The 17,606-nt window shown below is 37.2% G+C and overlaps 1 protein-coding gene and 1 pseudogene across 2 annotated transcripts in view; one reads left to right on the top strand and one right to left on the bottom strand.

Moving 5' to 3' along the window:
- Nucleotides 1–319: 319 nt before the first annotated feature.
- The window catches only part of LOC139977399 (uncharacterized), a 64,199-nt gene continuing 46,912 nt past the window's right edge, over nt 320–17,606 (bottom strand). Inside the window, exons 3-4 of one of the 2 annotated variants that reach the window (XM_071986696.1) lie at nt 4,175–4,421; nt 320–1,942 (exon numbers count right to left, since the gene is read on the bottom strand). In XM_071986696.1, coding sequence (XP_071842797.1) covers nt 1,699–1,942; nt 4,175–4,421 — 491 coding nt within the window. In that variant the 3' untranslated portion in view covers nt 320–1,698. Of the gene's footprint in view, nt 1,943–4,174; nt 4,425–17,606 lie in introns of both variants that reach the window. The other variant, XM_071986695.1, reaches the window with a different exon arrangement.
- On the top strand, nt 5,444–5,538 carry LOC139978095 (U2 spliceosomal RNA; annotated as a pseudogene).

Below are 17,606 nucleotides of genomic sequence, written 5' to 3'. Positions count from 1 at the left end.
TTCTTTGCTTTTTGTTTTCAAATATATATAATATGAGACAAATCTGATACTTTTTAAGCCACTATTAAATAATGAAGGTTACTTGAATATTATTTAATCTTTACTCAATATAATAAAGTTAATTCATGTATGAATTTGATTTAAGGCACATCACACAATAGCCCCTTAATATATCATCCACAATATATATATATATATATATATATATATATATATATATATATATATATATATATATATATATATATATATATATATATATATATATATATATATATATATATATATATATATATATATATACATATATATAAATACAAATAAAACAATAAATCGTTTTTCAAACTTCAGAAGAGAAAAAAAAGAAGAAGATAAATATACAATATAAACAAATACATAATTAGATTCGTTTTAAACGATTTAGAAACTGATTTAGTAAAATTTATTGATGAAATTAAAAAGGAACAAAGGCTAGAAAGGAGACCTTAAATGAATAATTATATCGTTATTTGGTGAGCGATGTTACATACAAGAGTTACCGTAAATAAACTAAATCAAATAATTCAGATAATCGGGGCAACATAAGATAATGCTTAGGCCCCAATTAAACACCAGACGATGCTCGCCAGCATGTTCGTGAATTATTCGTTACCAATCACATAGACTCTATTGACCTAAAGCTATATGGTTGTCTTCCTAACAGAACAAATAGATCGAAAGAGATTCAAACAACAAGTAAAAATAAAATAGCCGGTTGCATCGTCTACTCCCGGAACAACCCCTTTAAATATTGGCAGTGGTCGTTTCAAGAGTCAGCGCAGAGTGGAGGCCCCGGAAAAATATATGTCATATACGGTCTCCTTTTTGAAGTCTTCAAGTTTTCCTCAAGAAGTATATCATAAAGATGAGAATAAACTATTTTTCGGCCCTCGTAATGACCCCCTGAGCCAATGGGCTGTATCCCAACCCCGTGTCGTTAAACCACTAAAGACCTTTCGATTACAATGCTATGATTGACTAAGTCGTTTGCAATTAAATAATTTAGATTGACTGGTTTCTCAAATTCAGTCATCTTCCCATCTCTATTATGAACTGAGCCTGGCAGAAGACAATGCTTTGCTCTAGATATTGACCCAAATCAAGGCCACTTATTATCTTATATGAAAGTAAACAAACGGCTTTCCACAGACACGGACGCTACCGCAGACGAGACTGAATAGGCACTTGCCCTTTAATGCAATATTTTAGATATTCCTCATAGAATCTAGTATCAGATTAATATCATATTAAAGAAATAATAATTATAATTATGGTGCTATACAACATATCAGCAAGGCCGCCCACGAGTCAACTCGCGCTGAGGAAAATATTAACATCCGACATCCTTCCATATCTCGCATCTGGAAGGCATAAGCCATTGTCTGCTACAACACCGATCTGGATTTTTTGCGTATTCCTTGCATCAAAACGAATAATTTCCTTCGTACATTATCATTCTTATTTGCCCTTCTGACTTCTCATCTAACACATTCTTGAATCGCGTTATTGATGTAGTCGTGATATGAGAAGTGTTCCTATGCTGACATGCTCAAGGTCCATAAGCATAATGACGTCTCAAAATCCTACCTGAAATGGTTGAATATCGAAGGTGATTGACGTTGTGACGTATCGTTGACGTACCGGTAGGGGTTTGTCGTGTCAGAGACGTGTCGTTTGGACGTCGTTGTTTTGAATTAGACACCACGAACAACAACATTGGCGACTGCTATCGAACGAGGAACTACGGTCCTGCGTCATTCGTCTCGATCGGTGTGGAAATGTGTTAAAGGGGGGAGATCCGCCACTCTTACTGACGGTGAAGAGACCTCCGTCATTTTCAGGACTGCCGGAGTTATCCGACGAAGTGCCTGGTAATCCCTTACTGGTGGAAGGTGCGTCAATGCTGATGAAGAGGGAAAAATAGAGTGAGAAATGTAAGTAATCGTGTAAGCAACATTAAAGGAGACAAAATAAACCAACCACCGGCCTGTTGGCTATAAGACCATGTGTAGCACAATGTTCCCCCTATAGGGGACGACGACCACACAGTCACGGTCTCGATGCAAGGGCACTGGGGTTGAGAGTGTACCAGTCGTTCGGTTGGTTGGTTTTTCATGCCCAGATTCTTTCCTGAGTGACTTTTCTCAAAAAGAAACTAATTTGTAGCATTGTGTTCCCCTTCTATAGGGGAGTCGTGATACACACTTGACGATGATCACACAGTCACAGTCTCGATGCAAGGGGACTGGGGTTGAGGGCGGATCAGTCGGTTCGGTTGTTTGGTTTTTCATGCCCAGGGTCTTTCCTGGATGACTGTTCTCAAAAAGTAGCTCATTTGTAGCATTGTGTCCCCCTTCTAGTTGAGTCGTGATACACACTTGATAATGATCACACAATCACAGTCTCGATGCACGGAGTCTGGGGTTGAGAGCGGATCAGTCGGTTCGTGTTTTGGTTTTTCGTGCCCAAGTTTTACCCTGGGTGACTTTTCTTAAAAAGTACCATCATCATTTGGCTAAGATTATGTCTGGTATCTATTCCCGTTCTAAGGAACTCGTGACACACATTTGACGATGATCACACAGTCACTGTCTCGATGCAAGGGGACTGGGGTTAAGAGTGGATCAGTTAACTAGTTTGGCTTTCGTACACTGGTTCTATATTGGGTAACTTTCCTAAAAGGTATCATCAAAACTGTTTTTCTTTGTGTGTGTGTCAAAGACAACTGTCATGAACAACTTACCCCAAAATAGCAAATAAGTAAAATATGATCATTCCAAGTTTGGGAGATATAATATTCCTTCCCGCACAAGGCTCACGAGTCAAAGTGTGACATCATTGATATCGTGTGCTTCAGAAATTTACCTTTATTCATTGCAACGTTTATTTTCTGTAACGGATATGGGTTTTGAAGTTGTTTACATGATCTAGCAAAATGGCAGCTCCCTCCTCAGACACGGCATTTAAACTACGTTATCTCCGAAACGGATCAAGATATTTCTTAGCTGTTTTTGGGGAGTTGGTTTTTCACAAAGATCCCTCTCAACTACACCCAATATGATTATTGGATTTGTGTCTCCTTTATATGTACAGCATGACACTCGTAGTTTCTATGTAGCTCAATTACACACACAAAAATGGGCATCCATCAATCATTCTTGAAAATAATTCCAATCAACAGGAAGTGCAGAAACTAGATTAAACCTACGTTATTATACGTCAGTCCAAAAAGAATACGTTTTTATGATAAATTCAGTGACAATTGACAATTCATAATCTTGGACGTTAAATATGAATGTAAGAGACTGACTTCGGTCAGTTTGCGGCTTGATAAGCCAATGAGGCTTCTTCGTGAGTTCCTGCTTGCAGGAGGATCTAATATACATACATACACACATACAAAATGTGAACGATCAAAATATCTAATGAAAATCCCTTTATGGCAATCTTCTCACCCACACGGTTGTCACAGATTGTGATACTGATAATGGTTAAAAAATTCAACATATTGCGATATATTGCTACTATTATCAATACATTTTTTTTTATCAATGTTTTTCCCATCAATTGCTAAAAATATCACAGTTAATAATCTGCGAATTACCTTCATTACCGTGAGTACATATCAGAGGGATTATATATGTCTTTTATCTTAAATCGAGGATCACTGATAATGACTTAAGTTGCCGAATCAAGTCTCAAACCCAATAAAGCAGCTTATGGTTACGATGACAGTGAGTTATTGTACTGTAAGACATGACGTTATTCTAGTCATTGGTTAGAAGCCGAATGACGTGTACAGCTCAAAGATGGCTAAAATTATACATCTTTGCAATAAATAGAGAAAAAAGAAGAAAAAGAACAGGGGAAAAATAGAGAGAAAGATAAATCCATGTGTTTATGGAAATAATCGTGATAAATCATGTTTCTATATTTCCCCAAAATTGAACACATAATGGTTCTTGGTATTCACACTTTTCTGTCTAAAAGTTAACTTGTATTTGTACATGGTTCTCTTGTGGTCACTCTTCTGAGTTGGCAAAGATAGACGCAATTAACAAACCATGTGGTGGACTTAGACAACTTTTATATATAAACTCCTGGCCATGAAAGTGGAGTGACGTTGTTAACTTACTCAATTGCTAGAGGGTTATCCATGGAGTACTCGCCATCTTTACCTCGGGCCGGTGGTAGCAGCTGATCACGTGAGTGGGCCCTCTTAATTGCGAGCCACCTTCGGACCCCGGCAACGATCAGCCCAAGTAGTGTTAGTAGCATGAATGAAGGCATAATGTAAAGAATGGAAGAGTTACTTTGTACGGAGATCAATATGTTGAAGGGTGGTCCGAATTTGTTTGAACCGCCAGAGGAGACAGTGTCATCTGCTAAAAGAAATAAAGAAACAACAGAAAGTTAAATTATTGTAAGATAGACACAAATTTGCATAGCCTATTCTCTATGTTAGGCTCATCTGCATAGTTTCTCCTCAGTTTATCTTCTGCAATCTCTTCTTCTCAAAAGACCCGACGATAAGCAAGATTGATGTAATCAGTCAAAGCCTAATGGGACTAACGGGCAAAGTCCGAACATTATATACAAATTTCAAGTTTCAAGCTGAAAATATACAAAATACTGTATACGTTCAAGGAAAATCTTTCACACGTTTACGAATGCCCAAGACCATATAAGAAACAACTCGATACAAGAACGAGTGTTTACATCATCTGCAAGCTATTGCGGTTGGGAAAATATTCATGCAACCCCACCCCCCCCCAAAAAAATGATATTTTAGTGAAACTGATGGAAAATAAAATGATTTATTAACTTAAATATAAGAAATGACATGCAATAATTTCTTCTTATGTAAAAATACCTTTCCCGGTTTGATGTTAGCATATACATGCTAAAATTTCCAGAAAAATTAATCGCTTTTCAGAATAAATTAAAGTTATTAGAATAACATCGCCTACAGGAACCGGCAGTATAATTTATAAATTCACACTTGTAAACAGACTGGAACGTGCACCATGAGCAGTTAAATTCAATTAGCAAATACCAGTAGGCCTTTCTCTGCTTTGAATTAGTGAGAAACTCAGACAGACAGACATACTTGAAGTTATCTTTACCACAGAACTAGGACATACAGTGATGATTTTAGAACCAAGTGTAGCTTACAGCCGCGACACGATGGAGGTGCACTTCCATGCAAAACAAACCAATCCTTGTAACACGTGGTGTAAATCCATGTAACATTGGGTGAACATGTGCATAACATAAGGTAAACATGCGTGTAACACGGGGTAAACATCTGCATATAGCATGGGTAAACATCCGTGTAACACGGGGTGAAGATTCATGTAACACTGGTTGTAATCCATGTAACATAAGTTGTATATCACACGGTATCGCTTCTCGGCCTTTTGGCTAAGATCATGTGTAGTATCTGTTCTTTTCGGGAATGGTGATGCACACCTGACGATGATCACACAGTCACAGTCCCGATGCAAGGGGACTGGGGCTGAGAGCGGATCAGTCGTTTGGTAGTTTGGTTTTCGTGCCCAGGTTCTTTCCTGGGTGACTTTTGCTTAAAAAGTATCATACGGTATATATTCACACTGCCAATAAGGGTTCTATGTTATGCTATTAGTTGGCTGTATGTACCTACTGTAGCAACAAGTAATTTAACCCCCCCCCCCCCCTGAATATTCTATCCGATTAGATGTTGTTAACTATAGTATAAATTTTAATTATTTAATTATTTACTATTTATTTTAATTATATATGGTGTAGAAAGTTCTCACTGTATATGGAGATTACTACACAATACTGGACTTTACGTCCCTAAAATCGCAATATTTAAGGATTGAGCGTTTCCTGTGCAGTTTGAGGGATTAGTCAATTGAAATGATTAGCAAGTGTGGTCCATAAATTCAGATAGTAATATGAACCTTACTAGTTTCTGCCAGTATAAATAGTTTTCTTTACAAAAACAAAAACAATAATAATAATAATAATTATAACAACAACAATAACAATAACAATACTACTACTAATACTACTATCATCATCATCAACATCATCATCATCATTATCAGCATCATCATCATCATCATAATAAAAAAAAAAAATAAAAAAAAAATAAAAAAATAATAATAATAATAATAATAATAATAATAATAATAATAATACTAATAATAATACTAATAATAATGATAATAATAATAATAATAATAATAATAATATTATTATTAATAATAATAATAATAATTATAATAAAAGGAAAGATAAAGAAAAGAAGTGCCTATACACTTTTACACCTAATTTTATTATTCTATATGGCACTTAACGGACAGTCACAGTCAAATCATATGTGAAAACGGGGACACGAGACTACAATTTCTACACGTGTTTACTAAGGTTGACAAAACCTCGAACAGTTTGATATCACTCAACTTAAATGCTTAAATAAGTATTAATGTAGTCCATCAAAATAATGTGATGATGAGACCATCTAGTACCTAATTTATATAACTCTTAATATAAGGCTTTAGTTTATTTACGTCATCATTATATTCTCTTGTACGGAGTTAAAAACAGCAGAATGTCTAATACTTGTTGCAAAACTGCAGAGAAATGACATTAATTACTGACTAATTATTCATTATAAGATTAAGCGGACGTCAATGTTTATATGGTGAATTTAGCCTTTTTCAAGCAATTCATTTTCGGTAACACCGAACCTCCCCCGCCCCCCCCCCCCCCTCCATAATCACCAAATGCTAGAAGCTGTTGTCATCGTCTCGCTCTATAACTCATTTTTTTACCTCTTCCGGCCCAATTTTACCTCCGGAGAATATTGAATTATACGTCACTATTACGTCACACTTGCACACCCACATTACAAATCAGTAGCACGACTCGAGGGATTATTTTACGGTTAATGGACACTGTTATATCATCGAAGTTATTTTGGCATACTCAATTTTCTTGGACCTGCAGAGGTCGACTCGGGATTTGTCATTACGGTTATATCGATCTAAAATTCAACAACCAAGTACTCTGATAAATTCATGATGAGTTTATTTCCCTTGGAGACGTATTTTGTTCCTAACGCCTTTTAGGTTAAGAATATACAATGACCAAAAATCACCAACCTAAGAGGTTTCCCCCAGGGCTTATAAAGAATGGAAACAATTTATCTCGAAATAAACGACATCGAAGAAGGAGAAGAAAACAGAGATGTGAAAAGAAAAGATGAATGAACTAATCCAGTAAAAAAAAGAGAGGCAGGCGTGCTGAGAATAACTTTGGAAAAAGAAAAAGCAGGTCGCCTTGATAAAGAAGAGCTTCTATTACCAGTCATGGAGTATAAACAAAACAAAAAGGAAAAAATAATATAAAAAAACACGGGAAAAGTCCCGAAATAAATACGTTTTACACTCAAAATCACCTTCAACATAGGTAACCTTTTAATGGAGACACAGCCGAGGGCATATTCTTCAGCTTAATACGTGACAGGGATCTTTAGTATGGTGCACAACCTAACCCAAACAGATAGGAAAAAATATTGTTCCGTTTTGGAGAGGATATAACTTCAGTTTAGTATCAGTTTCTATCAGTTAAGTAAATCTGTGATATCACAGTGTCACTAATGGAGCTATCAGTTTAGTTTATCTGTGATGTCACAGTGTCACTTAAGGAGCTATCAGTTTAGTAAATCTGTGATGTCACAGTGTCATTATAGGAGCTACCAGTTTAGCAAATCTGTGATATCACTGTGTCACTATAGGAGCTATCAGTTTAGTAAATTTGTGATATCACAGTGTCACCATAGGAGCTATCAATTTAGTTAATCTGTGATATCACAGTGTCACTATAGGAGCTATCAGTTTAGTTTATCTATGATATCACAGTGTCACTAAAGGAGCTATCAGTTTAGTTTATCTGTGATGTCACAGTGTCACCATAGGAGCTATCAGTTTAGTAAATCTGTGATATCACAGTGTCACTAAAGGGGCTATCAGTTTAGTTTATCTGTGATATCACAGTGTCACTAAAGGAGCTATCAGGTTAGTTAATCTGTGATATCACAGTGTCACTATAGGAGCTATCAGTTTAGTAAATCTGTGATATCACAGTGTCACTATATGAGCTATCAGTTTAGTTTATCTGTGATATCACAGTGTCACTATAGGAGCTATCAGTTTAGTTAACATGTGATATCACAGTGTCACTATAGGATTTCAACCCTTACACTTTCTATGTGGTTTGCTTTTCATACTTTCAAGGTATACAGTAGAATGTTAACAATGTCGACACTTAAAAACCAATATAATGATAAGATCCTGTCAAAGTGGTTCAATGTGTTAGATTCAACATTTACAAACTGACTCATCTCGCTCGAGCCAAATAACCATAATTGTATGCAGCGCACGTAGATTGATGACGTCATATGTGACTGGATCAAGTCTTCGGCCTTGTGTTTGTGAAGGTAAAAATTAATCTGTTTTTAGCAATTATATTTTTGTTTCTAAAGCTGTCGTTAGCAATTTGTTGGACGTTTCACCCAACCTCAGTTTCATCAAGGTAATAGTGGTAATCAGTTTTGCTTTTTTGATTCCGGTCTGTTTCAGTTAGAAAACATGTTTTGCCCCATTTCACTCCGGTAAAAATTTAAGCTACATCTAGGCGAAGTTTATTTTCATTTTAAATTTCTTGCAGTCTTGCCACTAGTTCAGTTTGAACTTGCGCAATTTGGCATACTTAAATGATTTATTGAGAAACTCAGGCAATTGACATTAAATTTCCTATTCCCTTTAGCGATATTTATACATTTTTTGACTGACAAACGAAAGTACATATAATGATAATAATAATAAAAATTGCACGCACTCGTTTCCTTAAATTATGTCTAGTTTTTTTGTTATGTTATACCTTCCTTTCAAAGTTCAAAATAACCTAAATATAATTATTGAGAGATTCCAGCCTTTTTATAATTATATTCATTTAAATGTTAAACCCAAGATGGGGAATGCAACTTTTTTTGATTACTCTATATTGGAAATTTTCACCTTAAAGCAGCCATGTATGTTCGGTTGTCATTTTCGTAAAATCAACTTTTTAAGTATAGTACTCAAACTAGGATTTGAAAGGAATTTTGTTGGTTTCGATGTTCAACATTTTGTCGTCGCCCACAAACCTTTTGTATGTTAGTAAAATGGGTAGAATGCATAAAGTCATATAGTTTCATAATAATGTTTATTCATATCTTATTTGCATATTTCACTAAGTTCATCTACGATATATTGATTGAGCGTACACCTAGACGCACCTAACGACAAGCTCTCACCTAGACCGGCCTCGAACCTCATATTATTATTAATCAGCATGTGTATGTCGGGGGTGGGGGGTGGGAAGGTGAGGGGGGAGGTGGTTGGGGTGTATCCAATCCATTTCAACCTGACAAAGAATTGAAAAGTACTTAGTAACAATCTTCATGATAATATTTGTCTTGGTTTCAAGGCTCTCGTACACGGGGCGGCTTCAACGAACTCTGGGTCACACCCCTCCTTACCCCCCCCCCATTTATCCTTCCCCTGTTAATCATATGTCAAGAGGGATTTGCAAAATTTCACATGTTTAGGCCTGTCAAGACATTTGAAGTAAAATATTCGAGCTAAAGACCATATAACGGGATATTTATGATGATTATGCTTCGAAATAAAAAAATCAGTTGCTTTAAAAGGAAAGAGTGGCTTTGACATTATTATCTGAAGCTGTAATGAGCCGGATAAATAACCACAAATTGTCGACAAATCGTCTGTAAATAAGTGATCAGCCTTAAGCTATACAGAGCCGGATGGCGTCATTATATGTTTCATTGCTTGATTTCTTTGGAAAGCATTAACGATAAAAGTAAAAAGTAATTTAAAAAAGCGAAATTACTTATGAAAATGGAAATAAAACGAGGCGTTCTTATAATTTGTCCCTCTTATTATATCTTGACCTTTAGGACGTGGGAGGTATGGATATCTAACGCTGTATTAACCTTCTCCGTGTTCATAGTTAGATAATACACAATCGTTTTATATGTAAGTGCATTGCCATGGCCAGTTTTCGCCCGTGTTTATGGTGGGGGGGGGAAGGGGAAAAGAAGGGGTGGCCGGGCATGGGGGTGAGGCAGGGTAGACGTATTTTCCATGACCATTTTCTCAATGACCATCCACCATGTAACCGCAAAACATCATAAAATGTTTTACGTTTAGACCACATCCTCCACCCTCCCCTCCACCCTCCCTTGCACCCTCTGCATGTAATAGAATCAAAATAATTGGGCAATGGAAATGTATTTCTCATTGCTTCTCATTGCTTCTGTCAGAAATTGAATCATTATGTAATAGGTTACATAACGGTATCATATTTTCCAAACACTCTACTTCTCTTTGATGGTCGCTTTTCATTTCAAAATTCCTTAGCAGTAAAACACAAGCAGACAAGTTTGTCTTCATTGTTTAGTGTGTGTGTGTGGTGGGGGGGGGGGGGGAGGCATCTCTGTGTGGATTATACGCGGTGGGTAGCGCGGAAGTCCGTTAGGCCAAGTGTCCGCCCAATACAGACGTAGGTACATTTATTGAAAATATTTAAATGTGAACTGCGATTCCAATTCAAATGTGACACAATGAACGGTAGGCTAATTATAAATAGATAAACCGATGACAATATCTTCCAATGCTAACTGCAAATACCTCAGCTAGTACCTTGTTGATAACTATTAATGTCGCTGTTTGATGATAACATATTTCTATTTTTAACTCCTTCGTTTATCTGTGATATCATCCAGTGCAAAGGGTCTTCATAATGGTAACTTTACTGAATTATAATCTTGTTAAATTCTCTTTACAAATTAACACATTTGCAAGAACATGTTTGCTTATTTGTAAATATAGGCTATATGGTGTTCACGACCAACACATGGAAAGGTTTCAAATAACATTCAGTTTGTTTCCAGGCTTACTCTTTGGAAATATGAAAAACTATATTCATTTATATTTTCTATTCATGACGTCATCGCATTGCTATCTTTTTGTGACGGTGATACTGTCTTCTATCTTGGATAATTGACTGCTACACATTATAATGAAAAAAAATCTTCATTTTCACGGTCTATACTGTTGCCTGCCACATATTTACCTGGATATTAAAGATTGACATATTTGTGATATTAAATGTTATCAGCCCGCGAAGTGGAACATGTGTGGCATGAAAAAGGGAAGTATGAAAAATTCAGTTCATGAAAACAAATTATTTAATCTCTTCGACTCTCAGGTAAAGACAGACAAATGGTGATCGTGAAATTGTTAATAATTCCTCTCAAAACGAGCCCGAACAATTTCAAGAAATTTTAATGTAATTACAGTAGCTATGACGTGCAGATAACACAGGATGTGTTGGTGTGGTGAAAGAGATACCTGTTGTATTTGAAATTGAATGAAATCTTCCGTTTCGTGTGTTGTAGTTACAAGCAGGGATGTCACAGGCGATTGACGGCGAATCTTCCGTAGCAATGGTTTGCATTAGAAATATTGTTACGATATTATAGCATCCCCAACTCCATTTCTTCACCCCGCCTAAATCTCCTCATCCTCCCTCCGCCCCACCCTCCTCCCCCCCACACACACACCCACACTCACATGTTTGTATTACATTCAGACCGAGGACCCCATTGCATTTTCCATTGTTCAAATCCATGTACCCTAACCTTAACAATACCCCATACAATAGAATTCTTCCGAGGACGTGGTGATTCTTTAGAAATCACAACCGAGGACCTGGAATTCTTTTGTTCAAGTCCTCGGTCAGATAGCAAAACAAACGCATACACACGCACACGTTAGGTCATCATCATTCATTCATCATCGCATAGATTTCATTATGCCTTCGACAAGTATTCATGATTGAATCGAACTATTTATTCAGGTTAAAAGAATGTAATTGTCTTAGGCTCAGGTGTTGCAAATTACTCCGAGTAATCATCCTAATCAGTACATACACACATTGATAGATTACATCATACAATTAGCTTTACCTAAATGTATGGTAGCTTCAGGTGGCCCGATACCCAAGGGAGTGTGTCAAAATGAAATTAAAGGCGATATCGCTCGTAGACTTTTTTTTGAGGGCGCTGGCATTATCGAGGTTTCAGCGAGGTTTAAAGATGAACGATAGTGATTTTTCAGCGTCGACGAAAAAATACGATTTTATTCAAGAGTATTCTAGTTGGTTTCCATATTACACATGTGAAAATTCAAGTCAATCCGATGTTGGGAAAGGCTTAAAAAAAATTCCTAAACTCGTTGATTTTTTAAACAAAAATTGGGCTTTTCGCGAACAGCGATATGATGATCACGTGATCTACAGTGACATGTGACGTCATTATGATGATAACAAAGTGAGCTCGGCGTAATGTACTTCAGCTGTGTGCACTTAGTGTGTAAGTTTAGTTGCAACCTACGCTATATTGGACTCGACAAACAACCTAAACCAGAGAGGAGATTTGATACACTGCGTGAGACATTTAACGGTCTAATTTTAATAAGGTGTTATTGTTCCTGCTTTTTCTTGTCGTTTTAGTGAAACCGACTGCCCCAATGTAAATTACGGAATAATCGGTCATAGAGCCCAGTGGCGTAGGAAGGTACTTTTGAGTGGGGGGCTGAAGACTGATGGCTGGCCTGGGGGAGGGGTCTAAGCAGTGGCGTCACCAGACTTTTCAGTCTGGGGGGCACAGGGGGGCAGCAGCATTTGAGGGGGGGCACTTAGGTGGATACGGATCGCCGTCCTGGGGGAGGGGTCTAAGGGGAGGGGGTGCCCCCCTCCCCTTTGGAAAATTTTCGCATACGGAGGATGGGCTAGATGCAAAATGGTGCCACATTTGATGCTAAATTCGATCTGAAGATATCTCCAGAAATTGCTATTTTTGAGGTAATGATTTTAACAACGCGCAGAATTTTACAGAGGATATGAACCACATGCTGTCGATATTATGCCTAACCCTATCAATAAAACCTACATTTGTTGAATTAATGTGTGCATGACCCCCGACTCCTTTCTTGTCCTTCTCGTTTTCTCCCATTATCCGAAAATACGAATTACTGTGCTTCTTTGTCCTTATGAAAAACCAACTCAGATGATGGGAGTTGAATATAACAAAATATATATATTTTTTTTACCAACCCAAATCTCAGATGGGGGGCACTCGGTTTTCCAGGGGGCACGTGCCCCCTGGCCCCCCTTGGCGACGCCACTGGGTCTAAGGGGAGGGGTGTCCCCCTCCCCTTTGGATTTTTTTTTTGCATTTCCAGGTGGCCCCAGATGCAATTTGGTGCAATATAGCACACTTCAACACCCAATCCATTTTGTAAATAATTTTGCATTTTCACCTGGCCTTATAGATGCAATTTGGTGCTCCAAATGAGATTTTTTTCTCATTTGGAAATGAAAAAGGGGTTTTCTGACTCGCGGAGCGGGGGGGGGGGGGGCGGAATGATACTTCCGCCCCCCCATATTTTTGACTGGGGGGCTGGCGCCCCCCAGCCCCCCCGGTTCCTACGCCCTTGATAGAGCCATCTCGGGCCCAATTGAAATTTGCGTGTGGCAAGGTCACTAAAGTAACAAAAGTTTGAAAGATTGATGCTTTTATGCCGCATTATTTATATATATCCCGATAAATGCAACAGTAAGTGTTGGAACTGGAAGACATGTCAGACGTGAACAACCCAATGACTATGTGAGGAGAGAATCCACGTGCAAATTTCAATTGGGGCATGGACGTCGCTTAGGCAGAGTTTTTTTGGGCAGAGATGTGTTCATACCCTCCAAACCACTTTAAATGTAATACGAATAGGAAATGTATGTATGCTCGAGCGAAACAAAACATCGTGTAAGTACTTACGGTCAGTGGCGTCACCAGACTTTTCAGTCTGGGGGGCACAGGGGGGCACCAGAATTTGATGGGGGGCACTTAGCACGGGAAAAAGACACGCATTTAAGTTATCGTAAGCACAGTCATTGTATGTTTACGTCTTGCTTACGGTCACCTTAAACATAGGAAACCCGTACATTTTGGAACAACGCGTTTACGATGTGATTACGCATCCGTAAACATTGTAAACACGGAACAACAGATTTCCGTTACGTTTATGACAACTTACATATCGGAAGTTAATAATTACTTTCATATTTATTAAAACTTATTTCTTCTTCACGTTTACGTTTACCTTAATCTCGCCACGAAGAAATTTACGACAGGATTACGATTATCTTACACATCGGAAACTCGTAGCATAGATGCAACGCGTTTACAACAAACTTACGCCAAACTTAAGCATGGCGTTAACGTTGATTGTTCCATGAAATAAAACACTGGACACAATTCTCATGTCAATCTTTCCGATAATGATATTACCCTGTGACTGCATCTCATGAACAAAATTTCAACATTTACGTTGGCTGAAACGAGTGCAGTTAAAAATTTACTGTATATTTACAATTAACTTACAAATACCCAAATACGTTCATTTCAGCGTTTACGTATTGATTACGAAATCCTTAAAGTCAAGTTTAAGTTATTTTCGTTCACCTGAAACAGGCACAGTACGGCATGTTTAGGATATACACGTCGGAAATTCCGAAGCATGCACACCACGGGATTACAGCATGATTACACCAACTTACGCATTGCGTTTACGTTGAATGTATTCTCCACTGAATTCGGAATTTACGGGAAGATTACGATTCACTTACGCGTCGAGCGCAGAGCATACACATACCACGAGTGTCAGTACAACATGATTACATCAACTTCGCTTACGTTGACTCAATAAAGATTCGGAATTTAAGAGATGATTAATATTAACTTAAGCGTCGTAAATTTCAAAAAATACACAGAACGTGATTACGGTATGATTACAACGCCCATATACGTCACATTTAATTTATACCCACGGGTAATTTTTACCGAGACAATCATCTGCCTATTCGGTTCATTATATGTTCGTCTGTAATTATAGCATACTAAAGTACTTGCTAGAAGTTTTCAAAAAGAGAGGTTTTAACTCTTCCAAAGTGTTCTCTTGAAATTCTAGTAAATGGACATACAAGATGACTGAATGTCCAGTGAGGTAAATTTCCTTCAGGGTGCACGTGGTAATATAAAAAATTTAAGGATTTGACCAAAGATGACCATATTTGAATATGTGACATTGATCTAATACAGCATATATATTTCAACGTGAATGTGCATGGCTTGCACATACATACAACCATATGTACCTCACAATGTATTTCTCATACTTTGTTCAGTTATAATATATATATATATATATATATATATATATATATATATATATATATATATATATATATATATATATATATATATATATATATATATATATATATATACATATATATGCAGCCGTCAAACCAACAAAACTCCTCAAGCTAATTCTATGAGAGTATCAGCAAATTTCCTCGTGGTTGCTCATTTTGGTAAGTTACGTAATTCCCATTGCGGGCCCTCGATCATAATACCTCAACAAACAGCTCGCCCTTACAAAGAATTAAGTTTGGCGCTATGGCATGGCTGATCGATATTCTTACCGCTGGAATCATGAGAAAACAAATGAGAAGACACATACACGGATCTCCTCATCTGTCTGTCTAACTTTTTTATGTATAATTTTTTATGTGTTAAAGTAAGTTGGCCTGACGTTTTTTATTATTTATTATTATTATTTATGTCCGATTAGTATGGTACGTGTTTGGTTTATCTGCTTCTTGATGCATATGCATGCAGATACAACAATGAAAATACACGATACGGCTTGCCTTATACTGTATCAAACAGAACAGTGCATCCAATTGGTTTATTGTAGAGAATTTGTGAAACCGCAATGAACAACCCTCATCTGTTGATCAGGGAGGTGATATTTTAGACCTCCCTGATCAGTCGCTGTTCATCCTCCAATCAAACGACAGCAAAACCAGCATGAAAAAACGCGCTTGTTTTCAAACGCGGTCAAAGCTGCTTACATGACAACAGGAGGGTTAATAATGTGACCGCGAATAGCGTACGAAATGTATGGCTGACTAATACCAGGGAGTTGCATAACAACTCCCTGCTGATACTATATACGTTTGAAAGTAATAGTATACTCTTACTGAATTAACGTCTGCTTTCTTATTGTTCTTTGTTTTCTTTTCACACGGGGAGGTTGTTTTCTCCTTTGATAATTTTCGCACACGTATCAGCGTTTGCTATACATTCTCTTATACCCCATTAAGGGAGTATATGAACTGGAAAATTTCCAAAAGGATGGCGATCCTCCTGCGTTAATGTGCTTCCTAGCTAACTACTAGTTAAATCAGGGAGTTGTAACTCACCTGTTAAACAATCTGGCTATAGGTCGGGTCGTGAGCATGAAATGATGGGTTAATGCCTAGAAAGCCACAGTTTTAGGGTAACATTAACAGCTCATATGTATAACACTGCTACCATTATGTGCACATGTATAACACACTTATAGGGCGGTGATCCTGAAAACATAACTTCAAAGCTAATACTTGCCCGTTGAGCAATTTGTCGGTGGCTAAATGGATGAAAGGTAGTCTGCATATGCCACAAATTATAGCACGCTATATATAACTGCCAGAAGTTTACAAAAATTACCTTCCAGGAGGTCTTTACTTTCCAAATTGTTCTCATACTTTCTAAATTAAAGACATAAAATGGCTGAATGTTAATTTCCTCAAGGGTGGTAATACAAATACAATATTTTTTATTGTATCAAAGGTGACCATATTTGAATACCTGGCATATTAGGGGCCAAAACAGCAAACCTTTGGAGCGGGATATACTGGTTTTGTATTGGGGTGTAAAATCTAAACAATTGCAAGTAAAAGATTCAAAGTAAAGAACATACTTTACCAAACACGTTTTACGAGGTACAAAGTATATATTTATAAATTTGTAGTTAAGACGGTGCACTCTTTACTGCAGGAATGCGACAACTTAATAACGATTTTGCTCTCCCTTTCCTCTCTTATTCATTGCTGCAAATGTTTCTGTTGCAGCGATAGAAAGCAAGTGTAAATAAATGACACATGATGACGCCAGAAATGTGTTCCACATTCATTTCTATTGAAAATTTTCTATTGTAGATAATGTTATTGAACTCTGAATTCAAACATGGAAACGTTTTACAAACATTCACCTCAAAATTAGTGGAACAATGCCACGAAGATTAGTATATAGAATGAAAAACAACTCGTAGGTAGGGCCTATTGCTTACCGGCTAGATACAGACGTAACGATTAAAATGAACATATACAACGTGTACTGCACGCAGCCGCGTACACTATACACACACATATATACATATGATCCGTATTGTGCCACGCTTAGGGAATTGTGCCCACGCTTGGGAAAGTATGATGGAAATATATTAGGCTAGTTGTCATAAAACCTGTTCTTAAATTTAACAATTTGGAAGGCATTACACCATGTA

Source organism: Apostichopus japonicus, chromosome 12 (assembly GCF_037975245.1).
Source record: "Apostichopus japonicus isolate 1M-3 chromosome 12, ASM3797524v1, whole genome shotgun sequence".
NCBI classification, from domain to species: Eukaryota; Metazoa; Echinodermata; class Holothuroidea; order Aspidochirotida; family Stichopodidae; genus Apostichopus; species Apostichopus japonicus.
This window is presented reverse-complemented; position numbering and strand designations above follow the sequence as displayed.